Genomic DNA, 20,199 nt, shown 5'->3' with positions numbered 1-20,199 from the left:
GTCTCTGCTCTCAATAGCAAAAGTCACAAGCCACAAACTCTTAATTTGATGTTACCATTTCAACACTTTTGCCTAGCCATTACCTGTTTCATAGACCTGTGGCCATGCATTGTGATGAACATTTAGACTATGTTAAGTTTCATGAGCCAGAACAATTGGGACTTGTGGATATGCTATCACACCAAATTCTTTGGAAGAAAATTAAGATTCTCTATAAAAATAATAATCTCTTAGAATGTCTATACAAAGAAAGTTTGCTCTACATTTTCAACATTGCTCATTTTACATACATGACTAGCGTACAACAATACTGTTAATTAACCCTTCCAGTCAGCCATTTAATTCTTTTTTTTTTTTTTAACAATTTTTTTTTTTTTTCACTTCCTCACACATGAGGCTGCCAGGTCTATAGCAAATAAATGCCATGCATGGGCTGCAGCTTCAATTTAGTTTCCTTCCTTTTTCTAGTAAAAAAAGTTCAACAATTTACAAGAGACAAATCGATTTTCATAGTTACCATGAATCAGTTCCTCAGTGCATTTTAGTATTTCTCCTTTGAATACTCTTGATTCTGTTTGGTTTCAATAAAAATCTTAAGTGGCCAAAGTTATTAGCCATGATATGATATGAGATAGGTGTGAATAGAGGCCTATGTAAGGGTGTTACTACTCCTTCTTACAAGTGAAATTTAATTTAATCAGCCCAAAGTTTTCTGAGCTTTTCTAGTTGTCATACTAATATGGGTCTTGAATTTAAATTCATTATCAGCTAAAATACACAAATCCATATTCATTACTGACTTGGTTGACCAAGTGAATAATGTCTCTGCTTGCCACCCAATAATTTATGGGTTCCAATCCCACTATGTGAAAGTCTTTAAGTCAGAGATGAATTTTATCACTATCCTACTTCATGGAGACTTGAAGTGGCTTCAATGTTTGGTCTCTGGAGCATGAGGAGGTTATGTAAAAATAAATAAAAAATATATAAAATAATAAAAATAATATCTTAGCCCTCTACTCATGGTACTAATGTACTATAGCAGCATTTCTCAACCTTTCTAAGCCCAAGGACCGGTAAAATGTCTAAAACAATTCTACGGACCACCAAGTTACAGAGGCGTAGCTGGAGGGGGGGGGGGGGTATCTGCCCCAGGCGACACGTTTTTGGCATTTAAGAAATCTTGCCATGCTGTCTATAAAACAGGAATTGAGCGATGAAATAGACTTCGACAATGTCATCAACGATTCTGCGAACAGAAAAGCAAGAAAAATAACATTTCGGAATGTTGGAATTAAAGTTTTACTTCAAAAATAAACATAGTGTTTTTAATTTATTTCCCTATACTTCGTTTTGACTTTTTGTAATTTTTTACAAAAACCTATGTAGGAATTACTAACATTTTGGAAAAACTGTGCCATTTATAACAATAAATCTAAAAGCATGTTTTGAATACATATGGAAACAATTTTGGAAGTAAATGATTAAAAATATATCATCATTGAACAAAGTTTTAATTTTTATTAAACAAATAAATAATATGATATAATTATGTTACTACTTACTTTAAATGAGATGGTTCAGCGTCTTGGCCCTTGTAGAGTTGCTGGATATCTGGTTAAATATTGGTCAACTTCAGTCGAAGATCAGCACACACACTAATACGATTTCTGTATTTTGTTTTTATTTCAAGGAGTGATGAAAATCCTTCCTCACAAAGATAGGTTGTAGAAAACTGCATGACGATTTTTAATGCTTCTTCAGATAATTCGGGAAATTCACTTCTCACTGAAGGCGAGATCCAAAATCGAGCCAAACCAAGATCACAGAATTGCATTTTAAGTCCACTGTCACTTGAAAGCTCAATTAACTGTTCTTTTTCGATAACGAAAGGAGAAAGGTCATTCTCGTGACTGCAAGCCTAAAATGGATTGCTAACCCACAGAAATTTCTTATAAAAGATATTTGGAAAATATGTTTCAAAATTCCGTTTCAGATTTTTGAGGTAGTCACAAACCCTTTCCAGAAACTCAGAATCAACAAAAATATAATTTTCCACTAAAAAGATTCCAATGTTGGAAAGGGTGCAAATTGTCTGTCTTTTACATAATTAATACATAAAACCAGTTTTTTCTCAAATGCCTTTATTTTGTTGTAGGCATCAAGAACAGTTAAAGAATTTCCCTGAAGGGAGAGATTTAGTTCATTTAATTTTTTTAAAAAAATGTCTGAAAGATAGGACAGTGTTGATAACTATGCTTCATCAACAAGGAGTGATGCAAAATCAGAATTATGTTCATTTACAAATAATAAAACTTTGTGCCTTAATTGAAATAACCTTGTCCCTGGAAAGCCAGCTAATTTCAGAATGAAGCAAAAGTTGTATATATTCATTACCCATTTCATTGCAGAGTATTGAAAGTTGTATATATTCACTACCCATTTCATTGCAGAGTATTGAAAATAACCTGTCATTTAACGGTCGAGCTTTAATAAAATTAATTAGCTTTACAGCGTTGTTTTAAATTCTGGTGTCATTCCTTTGAGGGCTAATGCTTCCCTATGTATGAAACAATATACCCGATTCCTTAACCATAGAAACAACCCTACTATGCCTGCCTGTAAGGGCACGAACTTCATCCGAACAGAAGCCTATATATTAAAGATACCAAGCAATTTTAAATAAAACTTGGTTTTAATCCTGTTTCCCAAGTAAGTAAACAGATAAGTAAGTCAAGTTTGTGCCTGCACGTAGTGCAAGTCTGGGCGACTCCACACATGGTGCAAGTCCAGGCAACTCGTGGTAAAGGTGGAATAAGCTTTGATCACTAAGCCTATACATTTTTCCCACTGGATCCCTTTGTGTATTACGTACTTATTGAGAGCATGAAATATTTCTTCTCCAGTTGTTCTGGATGGCAAATTTCTACTAAATAGAATATCATCATGAATGTTGTTATCATGCGCATATCTTTTGTAGCATATTAACTGCGCATCAGTAGTCTTGTCTATTTGTAACGCATAATAAGAGCTCTTCTTAACTCTTTTGATTAACTGAGATTCTACAGCACCTGCCATATCATTAATTCTGCGACCAACAGTGTCATTTGAAAGAAGAATCAAATCAACATATTTTAGTAACTTGTTGCCAAACATAGTTTTTACCACATCTTTTATAGCTGGAAGTAGCAAATTTTCCCCGATAGAATGAGGTTTCTCTGTTTTCGCTATGCGCAAACTTAAGAGATAGGATGCTTCCAGTGCTCTGCTATTAATGGAACCCATAGCCGAAATTACATGTTTCCCATGATTTAATGTTCCTAAGCATCGCTGAAAAAAAATTCAATTGGCTTATTTTTCACATCACAATGTTTAGTTTCTAAATGTCGTCGGAGTTTCGCATGTTTCATGCACTCGTTTGACAACACTTCATAACACAAAACACATTGAGGGTTCTGTTCACTTTCATCTCCACACCAAGTAAACCCGAATTCCAAATATGAACTCTTATATTTCCTACTGTATTTTTTCTTTGAACTTCTTATTTCTTCTACTTTAATAGTATCAGATTTATTCGCAATTACAACACATGCATCACAATTAGGGTTAGTAGCACCTGTTTCATTTGCCCTTCTTTTCAAAGTCCTAGTTCTAAGCCACTTTTCCATTATTAAAAAACGTTTCCAAAAAATATATAAATATATAAATACTGGGGTTAACTCATGACACACTTTGTCCAAGTATCACTTAGCACTTCTGAAGATATACTGAGCCTTGGTTGAAGGAGGGGAAACGTTCAATAATAAAAATCAATAAACAACAAGCAATTGGTTGAAATGTGGATAACACATGTTCACTTCAAATCTGACAAAACAGCAAGGGAAGGTGAAAGCAATAAAACTATATTTCCTGATGATTCGTTGGTTTGTTGTTGTTTTGTTGGTTTTTTAAGTCTCCATTTGATTTCAATAATTTTTACTTACTTATTCAATTTAATTTGTTTTGTTTGGATAATTAAAAAATATATATTTATTTAATTAATTTAAGTCTGCCTGCGGACCACCTGTCCCATCGTCGCGGACCACAGGTTGAGAAACACTTACTATGGGTTTACAACCTTTCGTTGGTAGGAGATAGGAGTTACAGGAAACAATTTCCCGTTCATTCAGTTTATAACCATGTTTTATTTACTTTTTTAAAATTTTTTTATTATTTTCATAATCAGTCACCAGATGCACACAAGGAGTCACAGAGCCTATAACACATGAGTGCCACCTGTGAGCTATGAAAAAGGAAAACAAACTGGTTCATTGAGTTATTGTTGGATTACAAATGCATGGATGTGAAACACCAGCTGCCTGCATTTTGTAGGTTTAGAGGAAAGTGGAGGAATGATTGACATCTGTTTAGAACAGTATCCATAGCATCTATAATGCATATGGCAGAAACAGATCCACTGTAAGATAGTGGAACAAGTCTAGGAGAGTGAGAGAGCATGTGGAAGGTTGTCACTTAACAAATCTGTTTGCTTTCTTTTGGACAGCATTAAAATTATTAAGGATGTTTTGGTGTAATACTCTAAATATGGGAAGAGCATTCTAAACCTGAGTGAATTTGGGATTTGTGCAGGGTAAGCAGCTATATAAAAAGCTAAGAAGCAAAACATTAATTCTATTCTTGAAAGATTTGGAATTCTACACCAAAAAGCATTGGAAGATTTTGTGAACTGACCTACACAACTTTGAATTTAGAGTGAACCTCCCTCTTTCTATCAAAAACTTCCAATTCTTAAGATAAACCTCCTCCAGGTAGGGCTGTAGTTACACTTTTCCCGAGGTGGGCAGGGCTCCGAGGTACTAGAGTGCTCTGGAGCTCCGTCTCATTGTATGGGGTCCTTAAATTAGCCCTAATTTTTTGGGATCCCCAGTTAGAGCCTCGTGCACCTGTGCATAAGTATGGCCTTGCCTCCAGGAAGCCAGGTTCACATCTTGAGAGGCAACATATCACCCAAAATAGCTGTCATACTTCTTCTTGAATTCATATACATTACCTGTACCCATAGCTTCCAAAGGCAAATCTAGCTCTCATCCCCTTCTTCACTATATTCATTCTTAACTTTCATGGATTCTCTTGCTCTCCTTTCCCAACTCTCCATAAAATGAAAAATTCCATCTACCAGTATACTCTATGACCCTATCATTCCTCTTTTTCCTGTTTGCTAGGGTCTGCAGTCAACAAATTTCGAATTGGTCTTCATAATCTGTATTCCACAATCCTAGTATCAACACTCTCCTTTGTACTCTCTCCACTATCAGCATCTCCACAAAAATCAGGAGACCAGATCTATGCACAATAGTTCAAGTGAGGTCATATCAAGGCCTTGTCAAGAGGCTAAAATGACTTCCTTATCCTTACATGGTTTATTTCAGCAGTTATCCTTTGAGTTGTATTTGCAGTATGATCCATGAACATCAGCTTCTTTCCTATCTACTAAAATTCCAAGATCCCTATCCTGATTAGTTTCTTCTAGCATGATCCCACCAATATAATATCACTTTGGATATCTCATTATGCCAAAGTGCATAGTTTTTACATTTACTAACATGAACTGACAGCCATTTTCACAGACCTACAATTCCAGTCTAGCAAAATCATTCTAAGTACTTCATATCACTTGCATTCCTGATTACCCTGCCAATCTCTGAATCATCAGCAAACAGCGGTATGTCACCTGGAAAATTCTTCTCAATGTCTTCAGATTGAAAAAAACAATGGACCAAGGACTGATCCCTGGGGGTACACCCAGTAGTGAGCTATAAGGGGCTCGTGCGAGCCCTTTGTTAAATTTTTCTCAAATTTGCGAGCCTCTTGTTCTTGTTCTTTACTTTTTATTTAAAAAAAAAAAAAAAAAAAAAAAACATAATTTTTTGAAATATATTAAGTCACAAACTCGTTCGGTAACCTAACAAAAATTAGTCTATTCGGCAGTGAAAATAGACTATTTGGAATTATTGTTTCAACTCCTCTATAACGACAGTTTGAAAATAAATATGCAATCGTATGGTAAAACCACTAGACAATCAGATGTTCATAAAACTGTCATCAGCAGGTTGTTCCACTGGACATTACTTCTGTGTTCGTCAGTACACTGATGTATAACAGTTCTTTGTGTTTAAAATTTAAAAATAATAATAAATTTAAAAACTGTAGATTCAGCAAATTTTATTTTTATAATTGTAAAAGTATTTTTACCCGTGAAACATGAAAAGACAGTGAAATTTATTATATTACATTTTTTTGGGAAAAAAATAATGAAAAGTGATTGTGCTGATTCTACTGCTGTTGAAAATGAAGTCGAAGATGAAGTTTGATGATAATACGCATATTGATTCAATGAATATGCAACAAGTTGGAGGAGAAAAAAAAAAAAAAAATTTACCTGATTGCTGGAAAGAGAAGCAAGCATCGCATTTCTAAATGCAGTATAAGTGGTTAGAAGTTAAAAATGGTAAATTAGGATGTTGTGTTTGCTCAAAATATAAAAACTTAAGTGTTGAAGGAGAAAAAAGTTGTTTTGTCATCAAAGGAATGGGTAGAAATGGAAACACTACAGACTCCAGAACTGCATGTTTGTATAAAAAGTTATCCAAACATAATGAATCATTTGCTCATAATAAAATCATAAAAATAAATGAAGAATGTAGCAAATCTATATTACCAAAATTTAATTGACAAACTAAATGAAAAAGAAATTTTGATAACTTCAAAAATATTTAATTCTGTTTAATTCTGGTGAAGAGAAACCGACCTATGTCTGATTGCCAGATTTAATCGAGCTCCAAATTAAAAATGGTATTGTTTTAGGATTATCATTGCATTCTAGATTTTCATGAATTAGAATAGTTGAACATATTTCTAAACAAATAAAATTAGTTTATTTGAAATAAACTAATTTTATAATAGAAAAAAAAAAGCAAAATTTCTATAATAGCAGATGAATCGATAATGTTGTCAATTACTCTGCTATTACAGAAAAAAAGTGTTTTAGTTATTCACATACAAGTTGGGCTCACTGAACCTTGTATGATTTTTGTAGATCTTGCAAAAATAGAAAATACCACTGCGGAATGTATACATGCTACTTTAAATTCATATGGATTTTCTGATAACAATTTAAAAAATTATCTCATTGCAGTTTGTTCTGATGAAGATAGTGCAATGCCAGGAAACAAATGAGGTGTAGCAATCAAACTTCTACAAAAATTTCTCAACATTGTGTTTTGGCATTGCGTAACTCATCGTTTACAATTAGCATTAGACGATTCGATAAAAAACATTAAAGAAATAAATAATTTTGAAATATTTATGGATAAATTATATGCTTTTCATCATCAATCACCAAAACATCAACAAGAATTAAATACAATTGCAAAAGACCTTGGTATCGAAATTTTAAAGATCGGCTGTGTGTTTGGACCACGATCGGCAGCTTGCAGTTTACAAACGGCTCTTGCTGTGTAGAAATTATCCAACTTTATGCAAGCATTTTGCATCAAACGATAAATATAAGAGCTTTTTAAACCGACTTCTCAATTTGAATTTTTAAAAGATCTAGCATTAATGATTGATATCCTACAGGAATTATCGTATCCGTCAGAAGCTCTACAAAGTCACAATATAAGTATTATAAGGGCTAACTCCTTAATCAATGCGAACAATTAATGCAATTAATGATTTTAAAAATTCTGTAGGTTCTTATGAATCTAAAATCGATACCATGTTAAAATCAAAACAATTTGAAGGAATAGCAATTGAAAGCAAAATCAGATTTCACAAACTACCACGAGAAACATTACTAAACTCTCTTATAATGTCTTTAAAGGATAGATTAATGCAGCAAAGAAATTTTAAATTTAAAAATGAAAATTATGAGGATTTGGAAGATGAAGAACTCAAAAACATTTTAAATGTATGTTATCCTGAAACATGGAGCATGGAAGAAGTTACGTGTCCATGGTTAGAAGGAAAAAAAGATACGATCTTTAAATTTTATTTTGAAATATGAAATTAAAATTAATGATTTTAGAGATTTAGTGGAAATGGCATTGACTGGAAAGTACAAAACGAAAGTCCCAGCACGGTGAAAAAAGCCAAAGCGATTATGGCAACAATTGCAGTTTGCAGCACTGAAGCCGAATGAGCTTTTAGTGTGATGAATAATATCATAACGACGAAGAGATCTTCTCTGACTATAACATATTTCAGATTTAATGACAATATGTATAAATGGGAAACCCTTGAATGAATTTAATCCGAATCCCTATGTCAAATCATTTTTAGAAAACCATCGCTCGGCTATAGATCCTCCTAGAAGAACACAAGTCGTGAAGGAAAAAATAAGGTGTGGCAGCTGTTGTCATATGTATTTCCTTAAAGTAATTGTTTGTAAATGTTAACCCATAAAGGAGAGAGTTTTTTCTGGGTAAATATGCACCAGACAGTGAGTTTTTTTTTTTTTTTTCATGTAAAATCGTCTCATAGTTTTGAAAGTGATTTTATTAAATAAAATATTATAGTTACTGTAACTACCATTTTACAAATAAGAATTCACTTTTGGTAGTCTCATATAAATAAATAGGACTATAAAATAATGTCACTTGATTGGTACCATTGATTATCACTTGAAGTATAAAAACAAAAGAGAAACATAATGTATTTCAATATTAATGTGTTTAGATAATATTTATGTATTATTTATAGATTGTTTGTCATAAAAACTTCTATCGTAAACAAAACAAATTTATTTTGTTTATAAACATCCCGCGAAAATCCATTGGCGTTCACAAACATCCCGCCGTGGGAATGGATGTTTGTCTCTGGAAATACAAGTGGTGGCGGTCGGCGATAGATGCCATTGGTGTAACGCCATCTATCGTTTTTTTTATTTATTATTATTTTTTTTTTTTAGCTTGACAATACGAGCCCTTTGTTAAAATTTCCATAGCTCACCACTGGGTACACCACTGGTCACCCTAAATCTTGCAGACTCGCATTCACCATATACCATTTTTTGATATCTGTCAGTCAGACAAAATTAATTTTCTATAGTATTCATTTGTTCGCATAGTTAGCCTAGTGGCTATGCGTTTCACAACCATATGCCTGGGGAAGGAGTGTCCTAGGTTCAATTCCTATCAACAACATGAGGAGCTCAAGGATCTCCCTCAGCCATAGCCAAGTTAGGCGATCTTGAGTGTTGGCAGCAGAGTTCCCCCCCCCCAATTTATCTGGGGGGGGGGGTTTCATCCTGAAGCAGGCAAACCAGCCCCATGAACACACAGGCTACAGTCATACAGATACCTCCAAGAATAAGGAGTAACCAACCTATTCCATAAGATTTTGGTTCCGAATGCCTACACGGTAAAAAGTGTAAGTCTACGCATGAGCGTAAATTAGGATAGGATACTCGTAGACAGGCTTATACGTTGGTTATGCATTATTAAAACACTTAAGGAATTGAACAACGTAGTTAAGAATATAAATTAAATTATACTTTAATAAATATTTCGGCAACCTCAGCCCAATGGCCAAGAACACCTACTTAGCCCGCTAGAGGGCACCATCAGGACTTTTAGGAGAACAATAGCTTCATCTCTTCATTCTCAGTTACTGTGTTGTAGTGCCTACATGCACGTGCCTTTTTTTTGTAAGTTCCTTTAGAAGATGGCAACATGACGTTGCCGAAATATCGGAAATATTTATTAAAGTATAATTTAATTTATATTCTTAACTACGTTGTTCAATTCCTTAAGTGTTTTAATAACAATAGGATAGAATAGTATTCATTTCAACTACTAATGATTTCCCTTTATCTGTCATGCTCATATTTTATAATTCAATCTCATATTCTCCAATTTATGAAACAGTCTTCCATGCTATATCCTGTCAAAAACCTTAGCAAAGTCTTAAAGTATCATGGTATATCCATTCCTCCTGTCTAACTCAACAGATAACATTATTATAAAATGAGTGAAAGTTGCTGAAATGTGACCTTCTCTTAGTAAACCCATGCTGTCCGTTTGCAAATTATAGATTCCCTATCAACCCATTATTGCATATGAACTGTTGATAACTTTTTCAAAATCTTCACCACCATTCCAGAGATATGGATAGGTTGATAGTCAAACATGTCAGTCTTTGGATTATCATACATTCTTTTCATTGTGGAATCTTTCCTCTTTTGAGGCTCAAATTATATAGTCTGGTGAAAGAAATAGCCAGTTCAGTTGAAAAATCTTTTGGCATCCTTTCTGATATTCCATCAGCCCTATTGCTGAATTCTTATTCAGTTTGTGAATAAGAATGTGACAGCTCTAGTACGTCCTCCTAATACACCTGAGTTTCTTCATCTACTGAGGAGACGGCAGCAATCTCAGCATTTAGCTTGGTAGCATTTAGCCAAATGGGTACTCATTAGTTGAACAATTTCTGCATTCAGCAGAATTATTCTTTCTTTTACTTGCAGCATAATGATGGAATTCTTTTGGTTTATTTTTAGTTTGCAGAGTCAGTTTCTTTTTATACTCAGCTTTCTGTACAAGAGTTGTAACTCTTTTGGCCTGCTTCTTATAATTTTCAAAACTGACATCATCATTATGCATATAATATTCACTTTGCATGATCTTTTTCTTATGAAGCTCTTGTTTAATAAGATTACACATCCGTTTCACTTATTTATTCTTCGAATTCTAGGGATGCATTCTGATAATCCTATCCCAATGGCTTTAACAGGCCTTTAAGGCCCACAACCTTCCAAGCATGCTTGGATTTCTTAACCGAAATACGAGGATAGAATGGTCACTCCTATGCCTCAAGGTATTCTTGGCTGTATCCCTGTGTGTTCACGGGGCCGGTTTGCCTGCTTGCGGGATGAAAAACACCAGATAAACTGGCGGAAAAAACCCTACTGCCCGCGCCCAAGACCGGCTAACTTGGCTATGGCTGAGGAAGATCCTTCAGCTCCTCACGTCTCCGACATGAATCGAACCTAGGACACTCCTTCCCCAGGCATATGGTTGCGAAGCGCAAAGCCACTAGGCTAACCGCGCGGACGCATTCTGATAATGCATCATTTAATTTTTTTTTTTTTTTTTTTTTAAATAAATGCTTCCCATCTAGCAAATGATATCACTGGACAGAACCTAGTGTACTCCTAAGCTGGTCACAATTTTTAGTTTTGTAGTTCAGTATGTAATCTTTTCTCAATGGAACATCCATAAACTTAGTCACTTTCCAAGTCAGTACAGTATGACTGTTATCAGCCTTTTAGATAAAGATCTGAAAATTCAGTTCTTCATTTAAAAGATAAGATATTTATAGTGTCAGAGGATATCTAAGATATCCTCTGACACTATAAGTAGATTTAACCCTCTTTGACCTTGAGCTCCTTCTGTCACATGCTGCTTGAGAAAGTTCTCACAAGAGATCAGTAAATTCAGTTTCATTCTTCTCATGAGATTTCACACTACTCAATCAATGTCTGAATAATTTAATTCACTCATGATGATTACACGTTTTGCACCCATGTAAAATCCAGAAAATTTGTAAAGTTCCATATTGATACCATCTTCTCCTAAGGAAAACAGAGATGAAAGAAGTTCAGCAGGAGAATACCTGCACAAGCCAAATTATAGGAAATCTTGCTTATGTTGGCTTGTTTAGTTAGGACACAGTGGTGTCCTAACTAAACAAGCCAACAGTGGTGATTAGGACACAGTGGTGATTATTCATTACATGACTCATCTACTAATTAATGTATGACCTTATGCCAGTACCGAGTTAGTTGGTGTGACTATGGGCATAAGGTTTCTTCTTGAAAATATAAGCCCAACCTCAAACATAATTTGGTAGTGGTATAATATTATTATTATTATTATTAAGAGAGACCTCCAGGGAGTCAGGGACTCATTGAGGCAGGCCATATACTACACACACCAACTATCATACTTATTCTTGAATTCATTCACGCTACTTGCACACACAACATCCAACAGCAATCCATTCCAATCATGCACCACCCTGCCAGAGAAAAATCTATAGCCCTCATCCCCCTTCTTAGCAGCATTCATTCTCTGCTTCCAAGGGTGCCCTCTTAGGCTTTCCCTACCCTACATAAAATATAAAATTCCACCAACTGAAATTCTCTATAACCCTTTCAGAAGTTTGTAAGTCTCAATCATATCACCTCCTCTTTCTCCTGTTTTCCAGTGTCTACAGTCTACAATCCTCAATCTGTCTTCAAAATCAGTATTCCACAATCCTGATATCATTTTTAACACTCTCCTTTGCACTCTCTCTCTCCACTATATCAGAATCATCATGGAAACCAGATGTGAGCACAATAGTCCAAGTGAGGTCTTATCAAGGCCTTGTAAAGAGGCAAAATGACAACCTTATCTTTACATGTGAAAGTCTGTTTCACCACTGCAATTATCTTTTGAGTTGTATCTGCAATCTTTGCTACACATGGCCCCTGAACTTCAACTTGCTATCTACTAACACTCCAAGATCACTAGCCTGATAATATACTTTCTTAATGTATATTATTTCTGGGAAAACTCCCATGTTACTCCTCATTATAAACTATTATAATACAGCTATATTGCCTGCTTCAGTTTAGGAGTGCCCCTGTTTAAATGTCATTGACTATTTACTCATGGATTCTTAGGGCATTATGAGTGTAGATGTACTAAAAAGTATATGTAGCTTAAGGAATAGAAATTGCACATACCTTTTTCTGGGTGTTATGGCTTTTCCTCTGTCTGCGATGTCGAGAACTGCAGAGTGTGTGTGCGGTGTGTGTGTGTGGGTAGGCAGTTTGGTGGAATAAGTTAGAAAAACCCGGGTTTTTTTCGTAATATATAGAAACATATACTTTTATATAGGGTGGGGAAAAAGGTGAAAGGGTTAATTTTTTTAAAATAAGGAGGGGGAAGGGGAAAGGTGGTTGACGGGGTGTGGACCGTTTTGACTATTCGTGGTCATCATCGGAACATATTGGGAAAGTGGAAGCTATGTCAGGTCGGGTGGGTGCTTCAGAGGTGTTTGTGTTGTCTCCTATTGGTCGGGATTGTGACCTCAATTTAATGTTGTGAAGCTTCCAAACCTCGGAGATTATGTAGGGCCTGTGTACGTTGATCGAATTCGCGTCACACTTTATAGCTATTGTTTCCGATATTCTGAGCATTGTTTCATTGTCTTGTCTGTCTATTATGATGGCCTTGTCTATCTGCGGGGTGTGTTTTTGTTCAAGGGCGTGAACAGCTATTTCCGTTTTTCCTGTGCTTTGTATACGATTTTTCTTTTTAATGTTGCGTTTTTTAGTGTTTAAATGTTCTGGAATAGGGATGTTACAGTCACGGAAGTGTTCTTGTAGTCTTGCCCATAAAGACCTGATGGTGGAACCTGTGTAGGTGATGTCACAGTCTTTTTGGCAGGGAAATTTATAGACTACATTGTGCTGTTCAAATATATCTTTTTGTGTGTGAGGTTTGGTGGATTTTAGGAGGTTAGCCAGTTTTTGGCTTGTGGTGAATACCAGTTTGTAGTCAGTATGTTTGAAGATGTATTTATAGGCTTTGTATGTGTTTTGGGTGTATGGTAGTTTGATAATTTTTTGTGTAGGGAAGTTCGTTTTGGTACTTGGGTTGTTTTGGCGGTTTTTTGCCGTCTTGTTTGCGTAGTTAATCAGTTGTGTAGGATAGTTACGATTTAAGAAGATCTGTGTTAGTTTTTTTATTTCAGCGTTTAGACTATTTTGATTGGTTGAAAATTTGTGAGCATTTATGAATTGTGATAAGATGACGGATTTTTTAACAGAATACGGATGGTATGAGTGAAAATGGAGGTAGTTTCCGATGTGTGAGGGTTTGTGGTATATTTTCGTGGCTATTTTGTTGTGTGTTCTGGTTAATGTCAAGTTTAAGAAGTTGATGGATTTGTTCTGTTCGGTTTCTGTGGTGAATTTTAACCTGTTGCTGTAGCTGTTTAGGGATGTTTTTAAGGTGGTGATGTGTGTGGGATTTCCAATGCACAGAATATCGTCCACGTATCTGCCATAGAAGGTGATGCCGGGGGGAAGGGAAGGGTGGAGTAGAAGTGATTCTATATGTGCCAGGAATAATTCCGCTAGTTGTCCACTGATGTTTTGGCCCATGGGGAGTCCAAAGATTTGTATGTACATGTTGTTGTTGAACTTGAAGAAGTTTGCCGAGATTACTAGTTTTATTAAGTTAATAATGTCAATGGGCGTTAGTTTAGTACGAGAGTGTAGGGTGTGGTCTTCTGTGAGTAGTGTGTGTACGATGTCTAAAGTTCTGGGGACGTCCACGTTAGTGTATAAAGAGGCCGCATCTAAAGAAGTGAGGATGTCTTCTTGGGATAGGGTTAGGTCTTTTATTTTATTGAAAAGGTCGTCCGTGTTTTTTATCATGAAGTTTGACGTTGTGGTTAGTGGTTTGAGGAGTTTCGCTACGAATTTTGATAAAGGGGCTGTGGTGGTATTTTTGTAGGAGACTATTGGTCTCATCGGGTACCCGTCTTTGTGGGTTTTTATTTGTCCGAACATACAAGGGGTGCGTGTGGTGCGGGGGATTGTGTTTTTCAGTGTGGTTTTGTCAATTTTATTTTCATTTTTTAGGATGTGTAGGGTATCGTTGATTTGTTTTATGAGGTCGGAGGTGGGGTCAATTTGTATTTTTCGGTAGGTGTGTGGGTCGGTTAAGATGGCTGTTATCTTGTTGTGGTAATCGGCTTGGTTTGTGATGACTACGGTGTCCCCTTTGTCCGCTTTATTGATAATAATGTTCGGGTTCTTCTTTAGGGATAGAAGGGCTTCTTGTAGGTTGGGGGTGATGTTGGGTTTAATTATTATTTTACTGTTTATGATGTTGTTAATTTTGTGGAATATAGTTTCTTTGTTAGGGTCATACTCTAATTTCGCTTGCATTTCAGTAATGATGTCTCTGTTTTGTATGTATTTTGGAGAAACACCAAAGTTTAATTCTTTGTTCAGGATGGTGATTTCGTCGGGCGTGAGATTGTGGTGTGATAGATTGATAATGGAATTGTTTTTTGTGTGTTCTAAGGCGGAAATATCCGAAGGGTTGGAAGCAGCGCGATTGTTGTATTGGGTGTTTGTTAGTGTGTACTTTTTGCAATTTCTATTCCTTAAGCTACATATACTTTTTAGTACATCTACACTCATAATGCCCTAAGAATCCATGAGTAAATAGCCAATGACATTTAAACAGGGGCACTCCTAAACTGAAGCAGGCAATATAGCTGTATTATAATACTTTCTTAAGTTTAGTCAGAACAAGTGATTTCGTTTTTTTTTTTTTTTTTTAATATTGATCCTATACATGAAAGATAAAAGGACCTATGCCAATTGTAGGTACAGATGGATTTTCGGAAAGAAGTTTATTGATATTTTTTCTTGAAGAGGCTGGAGGTTATAGTTGAAAAGCTGTTTCTGAGGTAGAAGACCATGGAATAAAAGAAGAGGAGAAGCAGGTTCAGTGTGTTTGCAGTTAACTGAAAAGAAATGTTGAATAGCTGCTGCTTGTGTTTTAATAGGCTCTACTGAAATATGGGAAATGATGGATGCTAGTTCAGTGGAGCAGTGTCTATGGCCGTACCTGTAGAAGAGACATAATCATCTTCATCAACACGAAAAGTTTACATCATTACTACCTCTATCAATAAATTTCCTCCAAATTAGTCTGTTATCTGTCAGGACTATAATATTGTCAGATCTTATATTTCAGCCTTCTAATTAACTTTTAAATGCATCAATCCGCTTAGATTTTGGTCCAACTCTGGGTCTTCTTCCTACATCACAGCATCAAAAATCTGCATTGCTTTAGTGACCATATCATCAAGATTAGGCTCACATTCTTAACACTGTTACATTCCTTCCTAATATCTTTATGTTTAATATGATTCTGCCATTGATGTCATCTGTTCATTCCGTAATTTTTCTCTAATATCTGCTGTTGCTGGACTTTGATCAACTGTTTTTCTTCTAACCTAGCTCTCAAGATCCATTAAGAAAATTAATTTGAATAATGTCTTATATACAGCTAATTTAATATGTTGACTGATTTCTCTCTTATTCCATATAAATTTCTCCAGTTGACTCTCAACCACATCAACGTTACATATCCTGTTGTCTATTTTTCATATTTAATTTGTTGTCTTCACTAAAAAATGTGCCTAAAGAGTTGCAATGTTTTACTTATTCTGTAGATTCTCAATTCTGGATGCAGCTGATATTTTCATACTATTTTTATATTCATGCCAAATTTGTTACAGCAATTCAATTTAGTTAAGGAATCCTACAGGCATGTACTGAATTTATAATGTAATCCATATAGATGACGAATAACAGTGGAGGTAATAAGGAATCGTGTCTCACATCTGATTTTTACATTAAACGATCTTTCTTTACATCCTTCAATTCTAATTAATCATTAAACCTAAATTTTAAACTATGTATTTTTTCAATATCATATCCTGTTTACACCATATAATTGCAGTGTTTTGAACAGCTTTCCACTTGACATCTTGTCATATGCTTTTTTTTTTTTACAGATCTACAAAATTTAAATACATATCCTTATTTCATTCCCATGATTTTTCAGCTAAATTTGATCCTGACAACCATTGTTTATTCCAGTTTTTTTCCACAATTTTTATTCTCTTCTCAAATATGTTTGCATAAATCTTAAAAAGAACATTTAGTACAGAAATTGCTCTATGATGGAAATAAAACTGAATTCACATTCAGTTTTATTCCATTTTTATAGACACATATCATGAGAGCTCCATTCCAATTATGGAATTAGACCTTCTAACTAGGCCTTCTGAATTATGCAGTACACCCTCTGTAAAAACCTTTAAATCTCTGTATTTTAGCATTTTTTTTTTTTTTGGTTAATTATCACTACTCCAGCTGCCTTTCCAAGTTTTAGCTTTTTGATAACTCTTTGTAAAAGTATTGATATATGTTCTGAACATCTCTTGATTAATTTCAATCATTGTTCTGCCATTTCTTCTTTCATTTAACAACAATTTAAAGTAATGACTTCAGACATGGAGCTCTTCATCTTCAGTTTTTATATCATCTTTATCATTTTTGATTCCTTTCTCAGTACACTTTTTTTCAATAGCCTCCAGAACTTGAAACCTTCCTGATATATATATATATATATACAGGGTAATCAAAATTAAAGTATCCCTATTTAAGGTCTTGTGGAGCACCATCCAATGATCCAAATGCTGTGAAACGTTGCAGGAATACATTGTGCATCATGAGAAGTGATATCTGAGGGAAAAAAAATCTAATTTCAAAATTCACCACCAGAGACACTGTATGATGTACCAAATGTAGGTGTATAATTTTTCTGTGTGTGTGTGAGAATGAGAAAAGTGACAAAAGCATAAATAACATTTTTATTCACTTCCATTGTGCATTCACAGGCTGTGCTGTTCGATATTTTTCAGCACTGGCAAGTTATCAGGATAATCCCAATAAACCTGTCTGAGAAATTCCCAGCGTCAGAAGTCACGGGCTTTCAAATCGGATGAACAAAGCTGCCATGCAGTGGAAAACGCAAAGCCGATCACTCTGTCTTCCGTGAAATGTTCTTGAAGAACCTCCTGTATGGATTGACCGATGTGTGGAGGAACCCCATCCTGCATGAAAATGACTGAATCCATGCACAGGTGCTGCTATAGCTGTGGCACAACAAAATTATTTATCACATTGTGATATCGCTTGGCAGTATCTGAGCAGGTCACAGGACCCGACTGACGAATGTCCTCAAAGAAGAATGGTCCAATGACAAATGAAGCTGTACCAGATGTTAACTTTGGGTGAATGCAAAGGAATTTGTCAGCTTGATTGCGTTTTTGTAGCACATAGTCAGAAAATGTGGGTATTCACAGCTCCGTTGGTGAAAGTGAGCCTCATTTCCCCACAAAATCATCCATGGCCACACAGTATCCAACTCCACTTGAGCAAGCAATGATAAATTGTGTTGTACATAAAGTAGCTAAAGAATTGTCAGTGCCCTTGACCATTCTGTTTAATTTCAGTCTTGGGTCTGGGTTAGTCCCGAGGGGGTGGAAAGAGGGGAAAATAGTTCCACTGCATAAAGGAGGTTCCAAGACTGCTGTTGTAAATTACTGACCGATCAGCATATCAGGAATCGTTGTCAAGGTCTTGGAGAAAATAGTCAAGAGAAAAATACAGGATTGGATAGATGAAAATGGGATACTGTATGGGGGACAGCTTGGTATGGTGAAGGATAGATCATGCCTCGGTAACTTGCTCACGTATTATAACACAGTGACAGCTGAACTGGATAAGGGTAATGGGTTTAGAGTGATTCTACTGGACCTTGCTAAGGCCTTTGACAGGATACCACATGGAATTCTAATCAGTAAACTGCAGCATATGGGGATGGATATAGGGTTGGTGAGATGGATAGGAGAGTGGTTGATGGAGAGATATCAGAGTGTGGTTTATTCAGGAGTGGAGTCAAAAAGATGGCTTGTGACTAGTGGTGTGCCACAGGGTTCTGTTCTTGGACCATTACTTTTCAATTTGTTCATTAACGATATAGGAAAGGATCTGAGAGGAAGTGTTCACTTGTTTGCTGATGATGCAAAGTTGGGTAGAGCAATTGTGAGTGCACAGGATGTCAAAATTTTGCAGGATGATTTGGATAGTTTGGAGGACTGGGCTAAGGAGAATGGATGTCAATTTAATGTGGCAAAGTGTAAGGTTATGCATTCTGGACTGAAAAGATTAGCAGCAGTATATCACATTGCTGGAACCGTACTCCAGGAGATTGACGAGGCCAGGGATTTGGGAGTATTGGTGGACAGGAAGTTGAAGTTTAGGGGGCACATCGCAAAAGTGGCTAATTCAGCTCATCAAATCACTTGGTTGCTGAAAAATACTTTAACAAGCAGAGACAAACAGGTTATTGTTTCTCTGTATAGAGCTTGATAAGACCTCATCTAGACTACTGTGCCCAGATTTGGGCACCAAGGTTTCTTCTTGATGGGGAGGAGGTGGAGAGGATCCAGAGACGAGTGACCAAGATGATAGCAGGTCTATGGAATGAACCTTATGAGAACAGGTTGAAGATTTGTGGGTTGAAATTGGTTGATAGGCGGAAAAGGGGTGATATGATTGAGACATTAAAATTACTGAAGGATTTCTATAAGATTAATTCAGAAGATATTTTTGAGAATAGCACTGGTGGTGGGAGGACTAGGGGTCATACATGGAAGCTGGGCAAGAGTGTGAGCTAGGCTTTTTACTTGGAGAGTGGTGAATGAGTGGAATAAGCTGCCAGAGTCTGTTGTGGGTGCCATGACTGTAAATGAGTTCAAGGCGAGGTATGATAGATACTGTGTGAATGTCAAATAGTTGTTCTTGACATGATGTTAGGGCCTCCTCCATGAGTCTAAGGACTCCTTGTAGTTGTCCATAATAATAATAATAAAGCAAATGTCAGTTGACTTTCAAAGTCCTGCAGGCACAACTCCCATGTCAGGGTTATCTTGAATAGGTAGAAATGTAAAATCTTCTGTAGAATATTTCCAGAATATTTCCTTCCATTTTGAAGGTAATTATATGCCAATGCCATTCTAAATGGGCTCAGATCTAATACTACTACTACTACTACTATGAATAATAAAATAGATCATTAATGTAAATAAAAGTTGTTAAAATATCTTACCTTCACATGATATTAAGGATAACTTAAATTTGGTTAACAATCTGACTAGCTGATTTCGTATCTCATAAGCTCGAAGTAAGCCTTTGTAATTGATAAAATTTTTTTCACACCATGCTTTATTTTTCTGATTCTAAATAATGAAATAATAGTTTTAGCTTATTATTTAAAAAATCATGTTAAAAAATTAAACATGATTATCATATTAAAATGATAATTAGAGTTCTATGATTGTGATTCATAACTAAATCTTCACAGCTTATGTAACCATGTTGTTTATTAATATTTATTATTATTAATGCTATGTCTATATTTATTAATAGTATGTACAGGCGTGGCAGAACATATATAGACATGTTCTGCCAGTATTTTAGTACTGGCTTCT

General features: G+C 35.5%; 1 protein-coding gene across 3 annotated transcripts in view; it reads right to left on the bottom strand.

Moving 5' to 3' along the window:
- Positions 1-20,199, bottom strand: part of LOC150096612 (putative ATP-dependent RNA helicase DHX35) — a 437,463-nt gene that overhangs the window by 29,477 nt on the left and 387,787 nt on the right. For all 3 annotated transcript variants that reach the window (XM_090408561.1, XM_090408562.1, XM_090408564.1), the window contains one exon: positions 19,818-19,947. In XM_090408561.1, coding sequence (XP_090264687.1) covers positions 19,818-19,947 — 130 coding nt within the window. The remainder of the gene's footprint in view (positions 1-19,817; positions 19,948-20,199) is intronic.

This window comes from Typopeltis vanoorti, chromosome 18 (genome assembly GCF_054136105.1).
Source record: "Typopeltis vanoorti isolate ZY-2024b chromosome 18, IOZ_Tvanoo_1.0, whole genome shotgun sequence".
NCBI lineage: Eukaryota > Metazoa > Arthropoda > Arachnida > Uropygi > Thelyphonidae > Typopeltis > Typopeltis vanoorti.
The sequence above is the reverse complement of the archived record's forward strand: the minus strand, read 5'-3'. Positions and strand labels throughout refer to the sequence as shown.